General features: G+C 42.7%; 1 protein-coding gene across 5 annotated transcripts in view; it reads right to left on the bottom strand.

The window, feature by feature from the left end:
* Positions 1-16,344, bottom strand: part of smarca2 (SWI/SNF related BAF chromatin remodeling complex subunit ATPase 2) — a 140,790-nt gene that overhangs the window by 49,619 nt on the left and 74,827 nt on the right. For all 5 annotated transcript variants that reach the window (XM_029763906.1, XM_029763907.1, XM_029763908.1 and 2 more), the window contains 5 exons: positions 14,277-14,390; positions 13,999-14,106; positions 13,803-13,889; positions 3,843-3,889; positions 3,532-3,698 (listed from right to left, as the gene is read on the bottom strand). In XM_029763906.1, coding sequence (XP_029619766.1) covers positions 3,532-3,698; positions 3,843-3,889; positions 13,803-13,889; positions 13,999-14,106; positions 14,277-14,390 — 523 coding nt within the window. The remainder of the gene's footprint in view (positions 1-3,531; positions 3,699-3,842; positions 3,890-13,802; positions 13,890-13,998; positions 14,107-14,276; positions 14,391-16,344) is intronic.

The raw sequence follows: 16,344 nt of genomic DNA, 5'->3' as shown, positions 1-16,344 counted from the left end.
TAAAGTTTAGGGTCAGAGATGCATACAGTCGAGGTGCAAGCCAATCTAAAATGGCGCCGGAAGAAATGGCAGCAGTTTTACGGCGCCCAACCAATTGTGCTATTATGTGTTTATTTTTCGCGTTATTTGTAACTTATTTTGTACATAATGTTTCTGAAACTGTATCTTACGGCTAAAAAGAGCTTCTGGATATCAGGACAGCAATCACTCACCTCGGATTAGACAAAGGTTTTTTCTACAACAAGGAGGACGCACAGGACATTCTCCAAACACCCCACAGGGCCGACATCCCCGTTATTTGCAAGAGGAAGCAACGCAGGTAGAGAGGACAAAGAGCCAGATGCCTGGTCAGGACCCGGAGAAGGCGAGTGGGAAAGCTGCTGTTACCATCAATACTACTCACCAACGTGCAATCATTGGACAATAAACTAGACGAGGTACGATCACGAATATCCTACCAACGGGACATCAAAAACTGTAATATCCTATGTTTCACGGAATCGTGGCTGAATGATGACATGGATATTCAGCTAGCGGGATACACGCTGCACCGGCAGGATAGAACAGCACGCTCCGGTAAGACGAGGGGGGGCGGTCTTTGCATATTTGTAAACAACAGCTGGTGCACGAAATCTAAGGAAGTCTCTAGATTTTGCTCACCTGAAGTAGTGTATATTGTGATAAATTGCAGGCCACACTACTTGTCTAGAGACTTTTCAGCTATACTTTTCGTGGCTGTTTATTTACCACCACAGACGGATGCTGGCACTAAGATCGCACTCAGTCAGCTGTATAAGGAAATAAGCAAACAGGAAACCACTCACCCAGAGGCGGCGCTCCTAGTGGCCGGAGACTTTAATGCAGGGAAACTTAAATCAGTTCTACCAAATTTCTATCAACATGTTAAATGTGCAACCAAAGGGAAAAACATTCTAGATCACCTGTACTCCACACAGAGACGCGTACAAAGCTCTCCCTCGCCCTCCATTTGGTAAATCAGACCACAAATCTATCCTGATTCCTGCTTACAAGCAAAAATTAGAGCAGGAAGCACCAGTGACTCGGTCTATAAAAAAGTGGTCAGATGAAGCAGATGCTAAACTACAGGACTGTTTTGTTATCACAGACTCTAACATGTTCCGTGATTCTTCCGATGACATTGAGGAGTACACCACATCAGTCACTGGCTTCATCAATAAGTGCATCGAGGCCGTCGTCCCCACAATGACTGTACGTACATACCCCAACCAGAAGCCATGGATTACAGGCAACATTCACACTGAGCTAAAGGGTAGAGTTGCCGCTTTCAAGGTGCAGGACTCTAACCCGGAAGCTTACAAGAAATCCTGCTATGCCCTGCGACGAACCATCAAACAGGCAAAGCATCAATACAGGACTGAGATTGAATCATACTACACCGGCTCCGACGCTCGTCTTATGTGGCAGGGCTTGCAAACTATTACAGATTACAAAGGGAAGCACAGCTGCGAGATGCCCAGTGACACGAGCCTACCAGACGAGCTAAATCACTTCTATGCTCGCTTCGAGGCAAGCAACACTGAGGCATGCATGAGAGCATCAGCTGTTCCGGACGACTGTGTGATCACGCTCTCCGTAGCTGACGTGAGTAAGACCTTTAAACAGGTCAACATACACAAGGCTGCGGGGCCAGACGGATTACCAGGACATGTGCACCGGGCATGTGCTGACCAACTGACAGGTGTCTTCACTGACATTTTCAACATGTCCCTGATTGAGTCTGTAATACCAACATGTTTCAAGCAGACCATCGTCCCTGTGCCCAAGAACACAAAGGCAACCTGCCTAAATGACTACAGACCCGTAGCACTCACGTCCGTAGCCATGAAGTGCTTTGAAAGGCTGGTCATGGATCACATCAACACCATTATCCCAGAAATCCTAGACCCACTCCAATTTGCATACCGCCCAAACAGATCCACAGATGATGCAATCTCTATTGCACTCCACACTGCCCTTTTCCCACCTGGACAAAAGGAACACTTATGTGAGAATGCTATTCATTGACTACAGCTCAGCGTTCAACACCATAGTACCCTCAAAGCTCATCACTAAGCTAAGGATCCTAGGACTAAACACCTCCCTCTGTAACTAGATCCTGGACTTCCTGACGGGCCGCCCCCAGGTGGTGAGGGTAAGTAGCAACACATCTGCCACGCTGATCCTCAACACTGGAGCTCCCCAGGGGTGTGTGCTCAGTCCCCTCCTGTACTCCCTGTTCACCCACGACTGCATGGCCAGGCAAGACTCCAACACCATCATTAAGTTTGCAGACGACACAACAGTGGTAGGCCTGATCACCGACAATGATGAGACAGCCTATAAGGAGGTCAGAGACCTGGCCGGGTGGTGCCAGAAAAACAACCTATTCCTCAACGTAACCCAGACGAAGGAGATGATTGTGGACTACAGGAAAAAGAGGACCGAGCACGCCCCCATTTTCATCGACGGGGCTGTAGTGGAGCAGGTAGAGAGCTTTAAGATCATTGGTGTCCATATCAACAACAAAATAGAATGGTCCAAACACACCAAGACAGTCGTGAAGAGGGCACAACAAAACCTATTCCCCCTCAGGAGACTGAAAAGATGTGGCATGGGTCCTGAGATCCTCAAAAAGTTCTACAGCTGCACGACCGAGAGCATCCTGACTGGTTGCATCACTGCCTGGTATGGCAACTGCTCGGCCTCTGACCGCAAGGCACTACAGAGGGTAGTGCGTACGGCCCTGTACATCACTGGGGCTAAGCTGCCTGCCATTCAGGACCTCTACACCAGGCGGTGTCAGAGGAAGGCCCTAAAAATTGGCAAAGGCCCCAGCTACCTCAGTCATAGACTGTTCTCTCTACTACCGCATGGCAAGCGGTACCGGAGTGCCAAGTCTAGGACAAAAAGGCTTCTCAACAGTTTTTACCCCCAAGCCAAAAGACTCCTGAACAGGTAATCAAATGGCTACCCGGTACTATTTGTATTGTGTTCCCCCAAACCCCTTTTTTACGCTGCTGCTACTCTCTGTTTATCATATATGCATAGTCACTTTAACTATACATTCATGTACATACTACATCAATTGGGCCGACCAACCAGTGCTCCCGCACATTGGCTAAACGGGCTATCTGCATTGTGTCCCGCCACCCACCAACCCCTCTTTTACGCTACTGCTACTCTCTGTTCATCATATATGCATAGTCACTTTAACCATATCTACATGTACATACTACCTCAATCAACCTGACTAACCGGTGTCTGTATGTAGCCTCGCTACTTTTATAGCCTCGCTACTGTATATAGCCTGTCTTTTTACTGTTGTTTTATTTCTTTACTTACCTATTGTTCACCTAATACCTTTTTTGCACTATTGGTTAGAGCCTGTAAGTAAGCATTTCACTGTAAGGTCTACACCTGTTGTATTCAGCGCACGTGACAAATACTTTGATTTAACTTGAAGTAGAGGAAATTGAGGTATGGTTAATGTTTAGGGTCAGAGATACATACCGTCGAGGCGCAAGTAGAGGAAATTGCGGTAAGCAAAGTAATCCTCCATGATGGTCATGAGTGATGTCATCTGACAGAACAGCAGAACTCTGTGGTTGGTGACATGCAGCTTGGGGAGGATCCGGTCCAGCAGCTCAAACTTCCCCGATGCACGGTACAGCTCGTTTCTGGGGTGGGGGGGGGAGAATAAATAACCATATGGTCCCAGAAGAGAAAAGTTTTGTCTGGGGTGTTTAGCGTTCGCCTTTTGAAGGAAATTCATGTTTTGTTTAATAACTGAATGGGCAATGTTGAGTATCTTAATATCTTACCCGCTTATAACGCCGTTCGGGAAGCCTAAGTGCTCAGCAAAGGACTCCTGTGAGACAAGACAGATAGTGGAAAATCAGAATTGAATTAAAAATCTATTTTCTTAGAGTTTATTTGTGATTAGTTGGCACATCTACATAGTTATCAGATAACAAATCCTAACTTCACTAAGTAAATATTGTAGATTGAATTGTGTGAATTAAAACAGACACAAATGAAACATCTGCATGCAGTCTGGGACCAATTAAAATGTTGCCAAACTCTTCTAGTAAACGACTCATTAAAGGTTTCACTGCAGAGACAATAAAACTAGAGGATGATGGTGGCCTGTGGCCACATCTCAGACAGGCCTGGGGCGGCTAGTCTTACCCTGCCAGACAGACCTCTACCCTCCAGGCTAGTCTTACCCTGCCAGACTGTGGGGTCAGGTTTATGCTCCAGAAAAAGCAGTAACACTGCTGATTCAACTTATATGTCTGTGTTGAAGGCCGTGTCTAAGCTTGACACTTACATGAAACTTCTGCTACTTCTCACTGTGTGTGGATTTCTCCTCAGTCTGGATGTAATCAGGCTACGGAAAGCACATACAGTGGGCAAAGTCATCAGCACTCTGCCCACCAGCATTCAGAAAACTTGTACTTTGAGACAGAGGCACCTTTTCATTATAACGTTGAGAAGAAATAAGTTCCTAGCGTGTGAGGAATATGTTTGATGGCCTCATAAATCCTAGCCAGCTAGCTAATATTTAGAAAAAAAAATGTTTTTGTTTGGCTAGAGTTATGGTAAGTTGTTTGCAATCCCTTTATCTTTGTATGCTAGCTTGCTGGCTAACTACAGAGGTTAGCTTGCTAGTTAGCTACAGTAGTTGGCTACTGCCATCAAGTTGTTGTTGTGTTATCATATTTAGCCTATTCCAGTTTGCAGGATGCATACTGACAATTTAATATAGCGCAGGAAAAGGGAATCCGGATTCAATGTGGACATGGTGGACACATTTAAATAGCTGTAGACACATGATGCGTTCAGAATTCCATGGCCAGAACTCCATAATCAGAATACAAAAACTGCGAAGTCTAGACACAGCAGAAGACTGATTCGTTGGCAACTTGAATCAGGGGTGTTACGGCATGTAAGCTAGCGTTCCTCAATGTGTTGGAACATTGTAACATATCTCAACATTGGAACATGTAGGAGTGGTTCTAGATCTAACATACCTCAATGTACTGGAACACATAGGAGTGGTTCTAGATTAACATACCTCAATGTGCTGGAACACGTAGGAGTGGTTCTAGATCTAACATACCTCAATGTGCTGGAACACATAGGAGTGGTTCTAGATTAACATTCCTCAATGTGCTGGAACACATAGGAGTGGCTCTAGATTAACATACCTCAATGTGCTGGAACACGTAGGAGTGGTTCTAGATCTAACATACCTCAATGTGCTGGAACACATAGGAGTGGTTCTAGATCTAATGTACCTCAATGTGCTGGAACATGTAGGAGTGGTTCTAGATCTAACATACCTCAATGTGCTGGAACATGTAGGAGTGGTTCTAGACCTAATGTACCTCAATGTGCTGGAACATGTAGGAGTGGTTCTAGATCTAACATACCTCGATGTGCTGGAACACGTAGGAGTGGTTCTAGATCTAACATACCTCAATGTGCTGGAACATGTAGGAGTGGTTCTAGATCTAATGTACCTCTATATTGGACAATGTAGTGGTGTCTAGATCGAATGTACCTCAATGTGTTGGAACATGTAACATACCTCGATGTGTTGGAACATGTAGGGGTGGTTCTAGAACTACCGTAATTTCCAGACTATTGAGCGCACCTGAATATAAGCCGCACCCACTGAATTAAAAAAAAAATATTATTTTGAACATAAATAAGCCGCACATGTCTATAAGCCGCAGGTGCCTACCGGTACATTGAAACAAATTAACTTTACACAGGCTTTAACGAAACACGGCTTGTAACAAAAATAAATAGGCTTTAACGAAACACTGCTTGTAACAAAAAATAAAAAATTTGCAATAAGCTCTAGTTGTCTTTTTGCACTGGGTCAAATCCTCACGCTGCTGTTTCCAACGTCTTATCATCGACTCATTAAGACCAAGCTCCCGTGCAGCAGCTCTGTTTCCTTTTCCAACAGCCAGATCAATCGCCTTCAACTTGAAAGCTGCATCATATGCATTTCTCCGTGTCTTTGCCATGATGAGGGTGACAAAATGACTACCGTAATCAGAATGATGGGAAGTTTGAGAGCGCTCGATTTAATCTAAACAGTAAACAAAAAAGTTGTTTGACCTTAACCCGTTCGGCAATTTCATTGGTCTAATGAAAGCTTCATGCCGCCAAAAAACTGAGCACGTCACAGAATGTGTTTTTTTGGGAAAAAAAAATTGAAAGCGGGAAAAATCCATATATTAGCCGCGTCATTGTTTAAGCCGCGAGGTTCAAAGCCTGGGAAAAAAGTTGCGGCTTATAGTCCGGAATTTACGGTAACTTACCTCAATGTGTTAGAACATGTAACCTACCTCAATGTGTGTGAACATGTAGAGGTGGTTCTGAGTGGAATGTACCTCAACGTGTTGGAACATGTAGGAGTGGTTCTAGATCTAATGTACCTCAATGTGCTGGAACATGCCAGGTGTTAACTCGAAATGACACAACGACAAGGTTCCAGTTTAACAAAGTTTACTATACCGTATGAACACACTACAAGGTAGCCATTACACTCTCGGCTAGGTCCATCAACGAACAGACTTCCTGCGCAGGCGCACTCTTGACTGAGTGATAGCCCCGTAATAACAAAATATAGGGATACTTAAAACATGAACTTAACAATCTCCCCCTTTTCTTTAAAGACAAATTAAACATCAACAACATAATTAAATGTCCAAGTATTATTCAAGTTCCCCATTATAAATGGGTTGTGTGACAGTTTTTATTTGTATTACTCAAGCTGCCACTTTCCATTACTGAGAGCCTGTAGGAGCACAAGACCGGATGCTCCTTTTTTAGTCAGACAGTCAGCAAGCTGTTCCTTTGTGGTCGACCACAGAATCCGCTGGATTCTCTGTGCTTGAATAAGTTCCTTGATGCTGCTAATCTCAAGACGAAGTCTTTTCTCTGTGACAGACTTGGTTGACTTCAAAGCATCAACTAATGAGTAGTTGTCAGTGACACAAACTACAGGTAGAATGTGCCGTTTTGTCTCACCAGTGGTAAGCTCTGAGAACAGAGTTGCAAGAAAGATAGCATTGTCAATTCCATCCGCAAGAGCAAGTGTTTCTCCAGCAAGTGTGCTTCGGACAACCCTTCTGATCCTTTTTTGACTGCCAACAGATAGGTGATAATCTTCCTCCTTCACCCATTAACACGATTAGATGTCCACCTTGTGTTCCTCCATCTGTAAGGTTCCCTAGCGAAGCATCACTGAAGACAACTAGTTTCAAAGAGTCATCTTTTCCAACATGCTGAAACTTTAAAGTCACTTGTTGTGATTTCAGTTTACGAACAACTTTGTTTGCCTCATCAATGGTTTGTACAGTGGCGTGTTTTGTGTTAGATGCCAAGTTGCAACCATCAAACATTACATCAGGTCTACTCTGTCTAGCAACCCATAAAATGTGTCCTATCTTTGACCTCAATTGATCAGCTTCAATTCCACATAGACGGGAATTCCTTTGTACGGCTCTTGAAGAATCCATGTGAATGGGTTGAAGATTCTTGATACAGCTCTCCTGTTGCATCAGTATTGTTCCATCAACTGTAATAAACTCTATGCCAACATAACAAAAATGATCATGCTCCTCACGGCCGACCTGGAAAACAGCTTTGAGGTTTGGAATCACAGTTGTAGCAAAGGTCTGTGAGCCACCCCAGATAAAGTCATCAACATGACAGGCAAGTACTCCAGTCACATTGCAGTCAAGCCAATAGAAGACTGCAGGATCCACTTGTGACATTTTTCCACCTGTATTCAGCATTGTTGCGTTGACTTTGTTGTACCAGTAGAGTGATGCATCTGCCAGTCCATACACACACTTTTTTAGTTTCCACAGTGTTCCTTCACATTTAGCTTCAGGCGGAGGTCGGATGTGAATGTCCCTTGACAGCTCTGTTCCCTGCAAAAATGCAGATTTGATGTCTATGGAATTAAGTTTCCATTTTTTTCTGGCAGATCACTGACATCAGCAATCTGAGTGACTCTGAGGCGCATGTCGGTGAGTCGTTTGGGAGTTGTTTAGCAGCCAGCTCCTCTCATCCTCTAGCCACTAGGTGAGTCGTTTGGGAGTTGTTTAGCAGCCAGCTCCTCTCATCCTCTAGCCAATAGGTGAGTCTTTTGGGAGTTGTTTAGCAGCCAGCTCCTCTCATCCTCTAGCCACTAGGTGAGTCGTTTGGGAGTTGTTTAGCAGCCAGCTCCTCTAAACCTCTAGCCACTAGACGTGCTTTAGGCACTATTCCAGTTAAGGATTCTTTAAGGGTACACACCCACCTTCTTGAGACACATGTTTGGCCAATGTCTTTGACTTCCTCAAACACTCTATTTTTCCTCCAATTACTGAGCTCATCTAGATTAGCTGAGTCAAATGACACGCACGTCCTTTGTTTCAAGTACATATCATTTTGAATGTCATTCTGTTTTTCTCGATTTTCCTTTGGTTCAATTCTGAGATTATCTACAAGTGACAGGTCAGCTGACCCTGTTATACCAGAAAGTGTAGCTGGTTCAGAGTACTGCAAGTTATACCAGTTCTGGTGTTTTCCTTTGGCTTTTCCTGCTCGTCCAATGACGGTTGCTGTATGTGGAATACCACTTTCTCTGTCCATGTATTTAACAGTTTGTCCAGTTTTCAGATTGGAACGTCCATGTTGTCTTAACACATGTGGCTGTTGTTGAATGTTTTCCTCATTTGAACGCTCAACAGTATTATCTGTGGCATGTTTGAAGGTCTCTGCTCCATTTCCTGTGTCAGTTTCAGTGTCCATATCATTGGATATGACATCTGGTAGGTTTGTGTCTGTTACTGTCTCCTTTTAGGATGATTTTCAGCAACAGCCCCTCTATCTTGTTGATCATTTACTTTCCGCAATCTTGAGTGATGCACCCTGACAATGATGCCTCCGTGCCTCACAAATATCACCACACCATCTTGGCCAATGACTACTCCCGGTCACTTCCACTCTTGACAGTCAACTCGTTTGTAGTACACTTTGTTTCCAGTTTCGTATTTCTCATCGGTGGGTCGTAGCTGTTTACGCAGAGCCCTGCGAATTCTTTCTGAGCACTCTGCTTCAGTGAACGCTTTTCTCGCTGCATGTAGTGCTGAAAGGTGCTGTCCCACCCATGCACTCACACTGGCCCCTTCTAGTGCTGGTGGCTTGTCAACCAGTACAGAGGGAAGATTAGAGTTCTGCCCGAACACTAGTTGGTATGGGCTGTAACCATGAACATTGTGCATTGTGTTTTTTGCCATCAAAACCCAATCTAGGGCTGTGTTCCAGTCACATCCATTGTCTTGCTTCACTTTCAGCATGATCTCTGTGAGTGTTTGATTGTGTCTGTCCAGAAGTCCATTGCTCCATGGACTGTATGCAGCAGTTGTCTTTACTTCCATGTTGAAGTTCTCTGCCATTTCTCTATTTCATTATTATTGAATTCTCTTCCATTGTCACTGTACAATTTCTGGGGAGGGCCATGCACACTTACCCAGGAATGAATGAGGTGCTTGATGATGCTACTGGGTTTCTTTGTATTCACAATGCTTCCAGCGCTGAAGCGTGTGAAGTGGTCGATTATGTGAAGGTACCACACACTTGGTCCTAGCTCATGTAGATCTACAGCCACTGTTTCATTGTACTTGGAAGCTAGTGGCAAACCAACAGCTCGTTTGGGCTTAGGTTTACTGTATTTTTGACATGTCTCACAACTGTTAACTATCTGCTGTAGAATGGAAATACTCTCATCATCATTATTCCCTGAACTGCTGAGTAACTTCTGAAGTCTGTCAACTGTAGCATGTCCAAACTGTTTGTGAAGCTTTAACAATACTATGTGTTTTTCTTTTGTGTTCATGTTCTCTGTGACTGTCAGAATCTCCATGTGCTCTGTGTCCGTCAGAATCTCATTTTTTTCATGGACTCTGTGATGTCTTTGTCTAAAATGTTTACACAATAGTGGCCTGAGGTAGTAAGTTCAAGAGTCACTGGTTGTTTAAACATCACTGCCTTGTCATTTTGTATGTCTAGTACAGCCCCTGCCTTCTTGAGGGAAGCTTTGCTTAATAGTAAGGGGACATCTGCATGGACCACCTCTGTTTCAATGTGACACTTAGTCTGACCAATTTTTGCTGGTATCTTAACTCTCTTGGTAGAATGGACAATTCTCCCATCTCCAAATTTGAAAGCTCTGTTGCTTGGTGTGTCAATCATATTTTGTACTTCTTTCATATTTAGGTCACTGTCATAGCTATCAAGCCATTTTGCACCACACACTGTCCGTGTACATGCAGTATCAATCACAGCAGATCCTAAGGATTCAACTATAAAAATCTCAGTATCAGAAGCAGATTCATTTGAAAACAGTGTAATGTTACACTGCTCTATATCTGTGTTTACATTTTCCTCTGTTAGTTTAACTTGTTGATTTGTATGAGGACAGTCTGTAACCCAATGGTAAGTGCTTTGACAAACAGCACATTTTGATCTCCTTCCATATTTGTCCAGTGGATTTGTGCCTGGAAATGGCGCCCTCTTCTGGTTGTCTTGAGAACATGACTTTTTGGCGCCTTTTCTCTGCTGCTCAGTGTAATATGCTGCGTCACTCGCTTGCATTCCATCTGTTAACGGCGCGACAGACGTCTTTTCACCAAAAATTATTTTTAGTGCCGACTTCATTGATGCAAAAGTCAGCACAGTACAAGCAGTCAAAGCCAACTGTTTCTCCCTACCATCGAGACAGGCAGTATCTAGCAACTTGAAAGCTAACACTGCATCCGGGAGAACCATGTCGTACTTGTGCATCCTATTGTACCTCTGTTCGAAATCAATGATGTAGTCCGTCATTGCAACCGAAATATCTCTCGTAACACTGTCAAAGTTTGAATATGCCTCGTAGGCATGGTCTTTCTCTTCTTTAAGAAATACAGAATCCAGTGCTCTGATCAAAGTTCCCATACCATCATCCTTGTTCAAATCCTCCAGGGATATTTCCAGTGCTGTATTTCTCGCTCTTCTCTCGAGCGATAATACCACCACAAGTTCTTGCTTTTTCGCGTCCAGATTAGTAACCCATGTCCAGATTCCAAGTTCATTTTTCCAACTTTCGTACGACCTCTTCTCGTCAAAGCGAGGTGGCATATTGTAGTTATTAGCCATCCTCTGCTACCAATGTTAACTCAAAATGACACAACGACAAGGTTCCAGTTTAACCTGTTGGGGATAGGGGGCAGTATTTGCACGGCCGGATAAAAAACGTACCCGATTTAATCTGGTTACTACTCCTGCCCAGTAACTAGAATATGCATATAATTGTTTGATTTGGATAGAAAACACCCTAAAGTTTCTAAAACTGTTTGAATGGTGTCTGTGAGTATAACAGAACTCATTTGGCAGGCCAAAACCTGACAAGATTCCAAACAGGAAGCGCTCTCTCTGACCATTTCATGGCCTTCTTGATCATCTCTAACCAAAACAGGGGATCTCTGGCATAACGTGACATTTTCTAACGCTCCCATAGGCTCTCAGAAGGCGCCAGAACGATGAATGGTGGCTTTGCAGGCCATGGCTGAAAAACATTAGCGCATTTGGATAGTGGTCGATCTAAGGACAATGAGACTGGAGGCGCATGCACGAGCCGACACCATGTTTACTTTCTCTCTCTTTGAATGATAACAACTCCCGGTAGGCATATTATTGCTTTTTTTTGAGAAAAATCACATTAAACTTAGATTTTAAACAGCGTTTGACATGCTTCGAAGTACGGTAATGGAATATTTGGAAATGGTTTGTCACGAAACGCGTCGGGCGCGTCACCCTTCTTTACCCTTCAGATAGTGACTGAACGCACAAACAAAACGCCGCTATTTGGATATAACTATGGATTATTTTGAACCAAACCAACATTTGTTATTGAAGTAGAAGTCCTGGGAGTGCATTCTGACGAAGAACAGCAAAGGTAATCCAATTTTTCTTATAGTAAATCTTAGTTTGGTGAGTGACACACTTGGTGGGTGTCAAAATAGCTAGCCTGTGATGCCGGGCTATCTACTCAGAATATTGCAAAATGTGCTTTCACCGAAAAGCTATTTTAAAATCGGACATAGCGATTGCATAAAGGAGTTCTGTATCTATAATTCTTAAAATAATTGTTATGTTTTTTGTGAACGTTTATCGTGAGTAATTTAGTAAATTCACCGGAAGTGTTCGGTGGGAATGCTAGTCACATGCTAGTCACATGCTAATGTAAAAAGCTGTTTTATGATATAAATATGAACTTGATTGAACAAAACATGCATGTATTGTGTAACATAATGTCCTAGGTGTGTCATCTGATGAAGATCATCAAAGGTTAGTGCTGCATTTAGCTGTGGTTTTGGTTTTTGTGACATTAAATGGGTGTCTGATTATTTCTGGCTGGGTACTCTGCTGACATAATCTAATGTTTTGCTTTCGTTGTAAAGCCTTTTTGAAATCGGACAGTGTGGTTAGATTAACGAGAGTCTTGTCTTTAAAATGGTGTAAAATAGTCATATGTTTGAGAAATTGAAGTAATAGCATTTCTAAGGTATTTGAATATCGCGCCACGGGATTCCACTGGCTGTTGAGTAGCCCATAGAGGTTAACAAACTTTACTATACCGTATGAACACACTACAAGGTAGCCATTACACTCTCGGCTAGGTCCATCAACGAACAGACTTCCTGTGCAGGCGCACTCTTGACTGAGTGATAGCCCCGTAATAACATAAATATAGGGATACTTAAAACATGAACTTAACACCAGGTACCACAATGTGCTGGAAGATGTAGGGGTGGTTCTGGATCTAATGTACCTCAATGTGTTGGAAAATGTCATGTACCTTAATGTGCTAGAACATGTACACTACCGGTCAAAAGTTTTAGAACACCTACTCATTCAAGGGTTTTTCTTTATTTTAACTATGTTCTACATTGTAGAATCATGAAGACATCAAAACTATGAAACAAAACATGGAATCATGTAGTAAGCAAAAAAGTGTTAAACAAATCAAAATACATTTAATACTTGAGATTATTCAAAATGTAGGTGTGGTTCTAGATCTAACATACATCAATGTGTTGGAACATGTAGAGGTGGTTCTAGAACTAACATACCTCAATGTGATGGGACATGTAGGGGTGGTTCTAGAACTAACGTACCTCAATGTGATGGGACATGTAGGGGTGGTTCTAGAACTAACATACCTCAATGTGATGTGACATATAGGGGTGGTTCTAGAACTAACTTACCTCAATGTGATGGGACATGTAGTGGCGGTTCTAGAACTAACATACCTCAATGTGATGGGACATGTAGGGGTGGTTCTAGAACTAACTTTCCTCAATCTGTGGGAACATGTAGGGATGGTTCTAGAACTAGCATACCTCAATGTGTTGGAACGTCTAACGTACCTCAATGTGTGGGAACGTCTAACGTACCTCAATGTGTGGGAACATCTAACGTACCTCAATGTGTGGGAACATCTAACGTACCTCAATGTGTGGGAACATCTAACGTACCTCAATGTGTGGGAACATCTAACGTACCTCAATGTGTGGGAATATCTAACATACCTCAATGTGTGGGAACATCTAACGTACCTCAATTTGTGAGAACATCTAACGTACCTCAATTTGTGAGAACATCTAACGTACCTCAATGTGTGGGAACATCTAACGTATCTCAATGTGTGAGAACATCTAACGTACCTCAATGTGTGGGAACATGTAGGGGTGGTTGCAGATCTTCTTCAGCTGCATGATGGTGTTCATCAGGGTCTTCGCTCCTCCTTTACCCTGAGGACCACAATATCAACGTCACATATCTGAGCTGCTTGATCAGGGTCGATAGTTAGAAAGAGAACTGACCGTCACAAAATGAGTTAACAGGATCTCTGCTTCCTACCTTCTTGTCTTTCTCTGATCCATCGGTGAGGAGGATTCCTCTGCCCTGCATGTGGCGGTACAGAACCCTCTGGATGGCCGACATGTCACACTTGATGACATACTCCACCTACAACACCAAGTATCTGTGGTTTGTATACATCAAGTATCATCCAGTACCACCGATCTGTGGGTTACATTCTGGAAAGTATCTGTGGTTTAGATACTGTAAAGTTTAATTCAGTACCAAGTATCTGTGGTTTACATAGTGTAACGTTTCTATAGTATAAGCCCTCTCACCTTCTCTGGAAGCTGGGACTCCACCTCCTTCTTGAGTCGTCTGAGCAAGAAGGGGCGGAGCACCTTGTGGAGACGGCGGATAATCAGGATTGTCTCTTCCTCATTCAAGTCCACCTGGGGATCAATCAGGGTCCTCCATTAACTTAATCTACTAACAAGCTAGTTACTAGTGTAGTTAATCTAGGGTAGTTACTAGTGTAGTTACTCTAGGGTAGTTACTAGTGTAGTTACTCTAGTGTAGTTAATCTAGGGTAGTTACTAGTGTAGTTACTCTAGGGTAGTTACTCTAGGGTAGTTACTAGTGTAGTTACTAGTGTAGTTACTCTAGGGTAGTTACTAGTGTAGTTACTCTAGGGTAGTTACTCTAGGGTAGTTACTCTAGGGTAGTTACTAGTGTAGTTACTCTAGGGTAGTTACTCTAGTGTAGTTAATCTAGGGCCATTACTCTAGTGTAGTTACTCTAGGGTAGTTACTAGGGTAGTTACTAGGGTAGTTACTAGGGTAGTTACTAGTGTAGTTAATCTAGGGTCGTTACTCTAGTGTAGTTACTCTAGGGTAGTTACTCTAGGGTAGTTACTCTAGGGTAGTTACTCTAGGGTAGTTACTAGTGTAATTACTCTAGGGTAGTTACTAGTGTAGTTACTCTAGGGTAGTTCCTCTAGTGTAGTTACTCTAGGGTAGTTACTCTAGGGTCATTACTCTAGTGTAGTTACTCTAGGTTAGTTACTAGTGTAGTTACTCTAGGGTAGTTACTAGTGTAGTTACTAGTGTAGTTACTCTAGGGTAGCTACTCTAGGGTAATTACTCTAGGGTAGTTACTCTAGGGTAGTTACTCTAGGGTAGTTACTAGTGTAGTTACTCTAGGGTAGTTAATCTAGTGTAGTTAATCTAGGGCCATTACTCTAGTGTAGTTACTCTAGGGTAGTTACTAGGGTAGTTACTAGGGTAGTTACTAGGGTAGTTACTAGTGTAGTTAATCTAGGGTTGTTACTCTAGTGTAGTTACTCTAGGGTAGTTACTCTAGGGTAGTTACTCTAGGGTAGTTACTCTAGGGTAGTTACTAGTGTAATTACTCTAGGGTAGTTACTAGTGTAGTTACTCTAGGGTAGTTCCTCTAGTGTAGTTACTCTAGGGTAGTTACTAGGGTAGTTACTCTAGGGTAGTTACTCTAGGGTCATTACTCTAGTGTAGTTACTCTAGGTTAGTTACTAGTGTAGTTACTAGTGTAGTTACTCTAGGGTAGTTACTCTAGGGTAATTACTCTAGGGTAGTTACTCTAGGGTAGTTACTAGTGTAGTTACTAGTGTAGTTACTAGTGTAGTTACTCTAGGGTAGTTACTAGTGTAGTTACTAGTGTAGTTACTCTAGGGTAGTTACTCTAGGGTAGTTACTAGTGTAGTTACTAGTGTAGTTACTCTAGGGTAGTTACTCTAGGGTAGTTACTAGTGTAGTTACTAGTGTAGTTACTCTAGGGTAGTTACTAGTGTAGTTACTCTAGGATGAGGTTTGACAAAGTCAATATGGTTACAACAGACCCATCTGACTGAATATGGCCCAAAGTACTGATTTGTTGTCACCATCTCTCATCTCTAAAGCTTTTCACCACTTTCACATTTATTTATTTCATTATTGGGCAGATGTTCCTTCTTGAAAATGTCAGGGATAAACGGCCTGCATTTCACAGTGGCGCATAATAAATATTATTTCACAGTGGCGCATAATAAATATTATTTCACAGTGGCGCATAATAAATATTATTTCACAGTGGCGCATAATAAATATTATTTCACAGAGGAGCATAGAGAAACAATGAATTTAGATATAGAGCTTTTCACATGGCTTTTGTAACGTCCTGACCATAGTAAGATGTGATATTCTATGGTAGAGTAGGTCAGGGCGTGACAGGGGGTGTTTTGTGTTTTTCTATGTTTTCTAATTTCTATGTTTAAGTTCTAGTTTTTCCATTTCTAGGTTGGGTTTTTTGCGGTTGATCTCCAATTGGACGCAGCTGGTCCTCGTTACCTCTGATTGGAGATCATATTTAAGTAGGGGTTTTTCTTCCTGGGTT

The sequence above is a fragment of the Salmo trutta genome, chromosome 9 (genome assembly GCF_901001165.1).
Source record: "Salmo trutta chromosome 9, fSalTru1.1, whole genome shotgun sequence".
Classification (NCBI taxonomy): Eukaryota; Metazoa; Chordata; class Actinopteri; order Salmoniformes; family Salmonidae; genus Salmo; species Salmo trutta.
This window is presented reverse-complemented; position numbering and strand designations above follow the sequence as displayed.